Below are 8598 nucleotides of genomic sequence, written 5' to 3' on the forward strand. Positions count from 1 at the left end.
TAGAATCTCCAATAGTAGCAACATTCCATGTAGAATCTCCAATAGCATCTATTTTATTTTTGTTACATTTGTACCCCGTGCTTTCCTACTCATGGCAGGCTCAATGCGGCTTACATGGGGCAATGGAGGGTTAAGTGACTTGCCCAGAGTCACAAGGAGCTGCCGGTGCCTGACGTGGGAATCGAATTCAGTTCCTCAGGACCAAAGTCCACCACCCTAATCACTAGGCCACTCCTCCACTAAAAGGTGTTTATCACCTTTGCACTCCCTCGCCTCCCCCTCCCCCTCCCCCCACAGCTTTTGAATAAACTTTCCACTCACATATTATGCATATAGGCTGAAAAACAAAAGGGTAAACGTTGGCAATTAAAAGCCTTCTCAAGTCTCTCTTTCCTTGTTCACAGTTCGAAGATGATGTTATTGTAAAGTTGGCGACTTGGAGAAAGATCCAAGCACACTTCAGACATAGTCATATAATCTGTAACCGCTGTGTGAGGCAGATGTCAGTGAAGGAGCACTGTTACCTTTGTATGCAGTTGGCGGTCTGTATGAGGGGGCTGCTCTGGTACGGTGGCGTGGAGGTCGTTGAGGTATGTTATTCCTGTTACCCTGACACGATGTACAGAGCAAAAGGGTGCCACCAATTACAGTCAAAATTGCAGAGATGAAGCCAACGTATAGGGCTTGTCCGATCTCATACTTCATGCCATTCGGAAGCATTGGATCATAGAAGTCTTTCACCACATCGTTTGTTGACCAAGAGACGGGAACCAAACACAAGATTCCAGCTAGAGTGAAAGAAATCCCTCCGCTGGCTGCGATGGCATTCTTGGCAGAAGAGTCGTTGGCACACCGTGTGCATTTCATACCGACGACAGATACAACACAAGCCAGAGTGGAGAGCACACAAGACACTGCCATCAAGGCACGAGCTGCCCGAAGGTCACGGGGTAGGGCCAGCTGAGACTGATGGACCTGGCACTGGTAGATGCCGGTGCTGTGCCAGACACACTCCATCCAGAGCCCCTTCATGTATGCCACGGCTGTGATGATATTGGTGCCCACGTGTGCAGTTCTCCGCCAGTGAGGAAGAGCGGTGGCAATGAAGGTCCCAAACAAACCCAAGAGAGCCACAAAGAAGCCCAGAAGCTGTCCGGCGCTGCTGACCATGCTTGTCTCAATCCGAGACCCCAGCTGCAATTCTTGCTTCCAAGTTCACGGCTTGTGTGAAATGGCAGCTGCACCTTTACACCTTCTTATGAGCAAATAAACAGGCACTTAGGAAAAGAAGTTAAATATTATTGGAGTGTATGATTTCTGCAACCAATCCAGTGCATTCGGAGAGCAATCAATGCCATCATTAGCATATTTATTACACTTTCTGGTATTTTACTTAAGTAGTGTGGTGACCTGGTTTATAAATTTCTTTTGACAGATGACTTAACAAATAAAACCCTGAAAAGAGATGTGTGGTATTGGATTTCTACAGATAAAGAGTATATTATGCAACTTAGAACAGCTTCTATAAAATAGTACCAATAATTTAAAATTCCTCAGAAAACCTGAATTCTCACCATATTTTACATTCTATGTATGGGAGCCTGGCCTAGGAGATGACCTGGCTTGACTGGTTCACCTGATATATCACTTGGGATTTAATTAAAATTTAATCTTTACAAATTAAAATACAGGTGATTAACCAGTTCAAAGAGGATTTCAAATAAAGGGAAATGGGACTTGATATACTGCCTTTCTGAGGTTTTTGCAACTACATTCAAAGCAGTTTACATATATTCAGGTATTTATTTTGTACCAGGGGCAATGGAGGGTTAAGTGATTTGCCCAGAGTCACAAGGGGCTGTAGTGGGAACTGAACTCAGTTCCCCAGGATCAAAGTCCACTGCAGTAACCACTAGGCTACTCCTCCACTAGCAACATTCCATGTAGAAGCCTGCCCTTGCAGATCAGCAACGCGGCCGCGCAGGCTTCTGTTTCTGTGAGTCTGACTCACAGAAACAGAAGCCTGCGCGACCGCGTTGCTGATCTGCAAGGGCAGGCTTCTACATAGAATGTTGCTAGTGGAATAGCAACATTCCATGTAGAATCTCAAATAGTAGCAACATTCCATGTAGAATCTCAAATAGGGAAAGGGAAATGGGACTTGATATACCACCTTTCTGAGGTTTTTGCAACTACATTCAAAGCGGTTTACATATATTCAGGTACTTATTTTGTACCAGGGGCAATGGAAGGGTTAAGCGACTTGCCCAGAGTCACAAGGAGCTGCAGAGGGAATCGAACTGAGTTCCCCAGGATCAAAGTCCACTGCACTAATCAAAAGCATCATTAAAAATATCTGTACATATAAACAGCCCTGTTTACAAAGGTGTACTAGTGGTTTCAGCATGCACCAAACATGTAGATGTCCACAGGGATATTATGGGCATCCACATGGTTAGCGCATGCTAATTTTTAGTGTCACCTGTCCGCTGTGAGCTTCACACAGTTCTGCTTATCTAACCTTTGTTTGTAGTCATTTAATTTAGCCAAGATAATTTAATCTGTATTCAGCTCACAGGAGATGGGTTAGACATAAGCAATGACCTCATCCATAAAAGGTGTCACCGGATGAAAATTATTATGACGTGTGGTATGAAGGTTGAAAAGCTGTGAAGAGAATCAATTGATATTACATATCAAACATATAAATGGCAAATGACCGACTCACCTGCTAATGCACAGTAGAGACTTCCCTCTCTGTCCCGCTCTCGCATCAAGACGTGATTATGTCACAGGGCGGAAAAGAGAGGGAAATGGAGTCAGACTGTCGGACGCTGCCGCTGGAGCCTGGAAACGAATATCGTGTGCACCAACCTCCACCCTCCCCCCCCATCCCCGCCGCTGCTCCCGCCCCCTCCGTATCGGGCCCCCTGCACTGACCTGACAGTGCCTCTCACCTCCGTGTGGAAGCGCTGCAGGCAGCAGCAGAGCGATCTGCTGCTGCCCGCAGCGCTTTCACCCGGAGGTGAGAGGCGCTGTCAGGTCAGTGCAGGGGGTCCGACATGGAGGGAGGAGGGAGCGGCGGCAAGGAGGGTAACTGGAAATCTCGCCCGTTTTAACGGGCTTAATGGCTAGTTCTCAGATCACGAAGACAGGTAAGAATGAACTATTCAATACAGTGCAACCAATGAATTTATTGCACTTAAAATTTGTTATAACTAGTTAAAAACATTAAAACCATTTAAATATTTTTAAAAATATACAATAAATAATTAAAACTCCCTTCTGGATCCAGGCTTAAAATGCTAAGGTTTTTCTTTCTTTCACAGGTATTTATACTCTGACAAGAATATCTAGGTAATTATTGTATATAAATGATATGATTTAACTTTTAAGTTAACACAACCAAGTAGATTTCACTTAATAATTAGATTTCTCTTTCCCTAAGAAGTAAGTATAATGTGCAAAATTTAAGAAATACATTGCATTTTCATTTTAAAACTTAACTACTTTAACACTGCGTTTTCTCTTTTTCTAGGTTGCAAGCTCTTCAAGGTAATTATGAGTAAGTAAACGTAAAAATGCAAATGAGTAGTTCTTGTCTCGGTTCTAAAGTCCTTTATAGTTACACTAGCCATTAAGCCCGTTAAAACGGGCGAGATTTCCAGTTACCCTCCTTGCCGCCGCTCCCTCCTCCCTCCATGTCGGACCCCCTGCACTGACCTGACAGCGCCTCTCACCTCCGGGTGAAAGCGCTGCGGGCAGCAGCAGATCGCTCTGCTGCTGCCTGCAGCGCTTCCACACGGAGGTGAGAGGCACTGTCAGGTCAGTGCAGGGGGCCCGATACGGAGGGGGCGGGAGCAGCGGCGGGGATGGGGGGGGAGGGTGGAGGTTGGTGCACACGATATTCGTTTCCAGGCTCCAGCGGCAGCGTCCGACAGTCTGACTCCATTTCCCTCTCTTTTCCGCCCTGTGCATTTGCAGGTGAGTCGGTCATTTGCCATTTATATGTTTGATTTCTTCTTTACTTATCTCTATTTTCCAGCTTTCTTGGTTCCTCATTTTTTCTTCCATTTTGGATGTCTTTGCCTTTGTCTTCACCCTAAACCTTTACTTCAAATAAAAATAAAAGGAAAGATACTACCTCCCTTCGGTGTGCGTATAACTGTGAATGTACCTGCCTGTCACGGGAAACTTAACTGAGAATTCTAATTTAATAAAAAATAAACTTATTTTTCTGGTTCTAGTTTCCTGACTCTATTAAACGTTTAGTTCTTTAACCTAACTACTGAAAGCAGGTCCTCTTCACAGGAACAGTTGTGTCATTGAAGTTTTTCTAACATTCACACACGCAGCTCTCATTCACTTCACAAACAGAATTAGGAGGTTTGATTTAAATTAAATCCTCTCTTTGTTTTTCTGATTCACACAAACCTAATATTTGTCAGCTCCTGACTCCTGACAGTGAAACCTGTTTGGGTTCAATAATTTTTTTTTAATAAAGGCTTAATATCTTTTAAACCTCAGGGAATATTTTTTTTTAATTTCAGGAATAGTATTTTGCCAATTCCTGGAATAATTTCTTCATATTGAACAGTATATTTTTATATTTCAGTACCTGCACTGTTCTGAGGAAAATATTCTTCTATTCTCCTGAATTATATTCCAAATATTCTTCACACCAAGTACTAACAATTTTTAAGTATCTAACCTATTAACTACAGGCTTTCTTCCCAGAGAAGAACTAAAGTTAAATTATTCTTCTCAAATTTTTACAAACCTCCTTATAGCCTTTAAATATTCTCACTTGTTATGCAGCCAAGCGCTCTTATTTCAGTCAAAACTTACTCATTTATTCCTTTCTTTCCATTCTCTCAGTCAGACAGCTCAGGATACACCTCCTTTCTCCTTGAAGTCTCACCAACTGTTTCTTGTTAGTAGTGCAGCCAATCAGAAAGCTCCATTTAAACTCACAGCTCCATACCAGGGGCGTAGCCAGACCTCGGCAGGAGGGGGGGTCCGGAGGCCGAGGTGAGGGGGCACATTTTACCCCCCCCGGCACCACCGACCCCCCCCTGCCACCGCCACCACCACCTTTGCCCCCCTGGCGTCAACCCTTTTGATCCCCCTTCCCCCCGCCGCCGTTGGGTACCTTTGCTGGCAGGGGTCCCCAACCCCTGCCATCCAAAGTCCTCTTCTCCGGCACGGCCACGTTGCTGATCTGCAAGCAAGGCTTCTGTTTCTGTGAGTCTGACGTCCTGCACGTTGTACGTTGTATGTGCAGGACGTCAGACTCACAGAAACAGAAGCCTTGCTTTTAGATCAGCAACGCAGCTGCGCCAGAGAAGAGGACTTCAGATGGCGGGGGTTCGGGACCCCCACCAGCAAAGGTACCCGATGGCAACGGCGGCGGGTTGGCGGCAGGAGGGGGGTCGAGAGGGTCGGCAGTGGGGGGGGGGGGGCCAGGGCCAAATCCACAGGGGCCCATGTCCCCGTGTCCCCACATAGCTACGCCCCTGCTCCATACTAGCATTCTATTATGCATTTTTAATTAAAAATACTATCTAAAACCTTTGTTTTTGGATTTTAATTATATGACTCAAGGTTAGAGCAGTGCCCTAATGTCTATTATGTAAAAAAGTTTCATTTAAGTTGACCCCCAAATAACCAAATTAGAACCTTGTAAAAATGGACTAATTTGCATACAATTGCAGCTCAAATAAACCAATGGTACACATCTATATGCTTCCTGCACCTAAATCCTATCATTAAATCGTTTCCAATTTCTTAAAATGTATTTTTGATACTGGTGTCAATGCAGGTTTCCAGTGATTTTACTGCACCTGCGCCCAAATTTGTGTCATTTACAAGGTCATAGGGTCACCAAACAGCCCATAATATTTCCCCTTCCTTCTCCCAGCAACCTCCAGGGTAAAATTAATAAAACTGCGCCATGATACGCGTGCATTTCCACATGCACAATCGCACACATGTCCCCAATTTCAGCCTCATTCATATTTTATTAATTAAACCCTTCTTGGGGTCAAAACAAGCTTCCCCTTTAATATTTTAAATAAAAATTACTACTACTACTACTATTTAGCATTTCTATAGCGCTACAAGGCGTACGCAGCGCTGCACAAACATAGAAGAAAGACAGTCCCTGCTCAAAGAGCTTACAATCTAATAGACAAGAAATAAAGTAAGCAAATCAAATCAATTAATGTGTACAGGAAGGAAGAGAGGAGGGTAGGTGGAGGCGAGTGGTTACAAGTGGTTACGAGTCAAAAGCAATGTTAAAGAGGTGGGCTTTCACCCAAAAATTGGTGGCACAGTGGTTCCTGATGCTCCGGCACAACTCCAGAGCTACCGGGCAGATTCCCAGCACTGAGCATGCGCGCTTGACGGCATTAATGACATCAGTGCACCTTCCTGACGTCACCCATGCCTGCGTAATGTTCCCGAGGCCCAGCAGGCCTCCACCAACCCCAGGAAGTTTTCCTGAGAGCCATGCCGGCTCTCTGCACCTCAGTGACGGTCTGGAATCCTGCGGTTCACACAGGAAGTACAAACTCATGGCGGACCTGCCACTGGCTCCTGATTCAACCCCCCCCCCCCCCCGAGCCCCCCAGAGCTCCCAGGAAATATATAAAAAATGTAATACTGGTTACATTAGCGCACGCTAAAAACGCTAATGAGCCTTTGCAAACAGGTCCCTAATATTCCAAGGTGTACAATACAGCGATGCCACTTTTGTATAAAAGGACCCCTAGAAGCTGAAATATTGTAGCTAATTTTTAAAAATCCTCCTGCGAAACAGGTGAAAGGACAAGGTTTTCTGAAGTCTACTACTGCTACTACTTTTAACTCTTAACCCTTATTCACTTGTTCAGAACCCTTATTTTATCATCCTCACGTTAATATTCCCTTATCTCTTGTTTGTCCCGTTTGTCTGTCCTAATTAGATTGTAAGCTCTGTGGAGCAGGGACTGTCTCTTCATGTTCAAGTGTACAGCACTGCGTACGTCTAGTAGCGCTATAGAAATGATAAGTAGTAGTAGTCTTTGGGATTCCTGAATCTTGCTACTCTTTGGGATTCTGCACGGAATCTTGCTACTCTTTGTCCTTATCCCTTATTTGTCCTGTTTGTCTGACCTGATTAGATTGTAAGCTCTGTGGAGCAGGGACTGTCTCTTCATGTTCAAGTGTACAGCGCTGCGTACGTCTAGTAGCGCTATAGAAATGATAAGTAGTAGTAGTACTCAGTGGCGATCCTAGGTCGGCTGCCAAAATAGAGGCGCGACAATTTTGATTTTGCCCCACGTCCATTTTCTGGGGAAAAAAGGGCATTTTTGGTACTTGCGCTGAAAAATATTTCAGCACGCACCTTTTTCAGCGGGCACCCAAAACCTGCGCCTACACTACCGCAAGCCACCTTTTATCGCGGCTTAGTAAAAGGACCCCTAAGTTAGAAGACGGCTCTAGAGACCTTCCTGGAGCTACCACTCTTTTGACTGGTTACGTTTGACTCCCTTGTGAATTTAGGAAATGGAAAATAGGAGATCAGCAGGTGGGGGAGGGGGAGTGAGTATTTTAAAAACAGTTTTGAAAATTGTCAGGTGTCAAATGATTTATATGGGTGTTCTCATTAATTTGTTAGTTTTTATCTAGTGTGTTTGGTGTTTGAGCTCTTTAGGCTAATGCATCTAGTTTCAATCATCATATGTTCTTTGAAAACAATATTTAATTTTCTTGCTTTATATCAAATGTAAAATCATGATTTAAATGGTGGGGACTGACTTTTTTATTTTATTTTTAATTACATTTGTACCCCGCGCTTTCCCACTCATGGCAGGCTCAATGTGGCTTACATGGGGCAATGGAGGGTTAAGTGACTTGCCCAGAGTCACAAGGAGCTGCCTGTGCCTGAAGTGGGAATTGAACTCAGTTCCTCAATTCCCCAGGACCAAAGTCCACCACCCTAACCACTAGGCCACTCCTCCACTGTTGCTACTATTTGAGATTCTACATGGAATGTTGCTATTCCACCAATGTGGCCACTCAGGCTTCTGCTTCTGTTAGTCTGACGTCCTGCACGTGCAGGACGTCAGACTCACAGAAACAGAAGCCTGCACAGCCTTCTACATGGAATGTTGCTAGTGGAATAGCAACATTCCATGTAGAATCTCCAATAGTAGCAACATTCAATCTAGAATCTCCATTAGTATCTATTTTATTTTTGTTACATTTGTACCCCGCGCTTTCCCACTCATGGCAGGCTCAATGCGGCTTACATGGGGCAATGGAGGGTTAAGTGACTTGCCCAGAGTCACAAGGAGCTGCTTGTGCCTGAAGTGGGAATCAAACTCAGTTCCTCAGTTCCCCAGGACCAAAGTCCACCACCCTAACCACTAGGCCACTGACCATACTTCTGCTGCTGTATAAAAAGAGATAGACATGGATCAATAAACATATGAACTTTCCCTCTCATTTTAATAATGCATTTCCTAGGGCTTATTTCCACCTTTTGACTGGCGGACTGATGGTAATGTGTGGGGGCTATTTGAGCCTTTAATCTTTTTTTTTTTTTTGCATTTT

General features: G+C 44.4%; 1 protein-coding gene across 1 annotated transcript; it reads right to left on the bottom strand.

The window, feature by feature from the left end:
* Positions 1-246: 246 nt before the first annotated feature.
* On the bottom strand, positions 247-1239 carry CLDN14 (claudin 14). Its single transcript, XM_030199682.1, has one exon. It carries the CDS (start codon positions 1168-1170, stop codon positions 460-462), a length of 711 nt encoding a protein of 236 aa, XP_030055542.1. The 5' UTR covers positions 1171-1239; the 3' UTR covers positions 247-459.
* Between the last annotated feature and the right edge of the window lie 7359 nt (positions 1240-8598).

This window comes from Microcaecilia unicolor, chromosome 4 (assembly GCF_901765095.1).
Source record: "Microcaecilia unicolor chromosome 4, aMicUni1.1, whole genome shotgun sequence".
Lineage (NCBI taxonomy): Eukaryota > Metazoa > Chordata > Amphibia > Gymnophiona > Siphonopidae > Microcaecilia > Microcaecilia unicolor.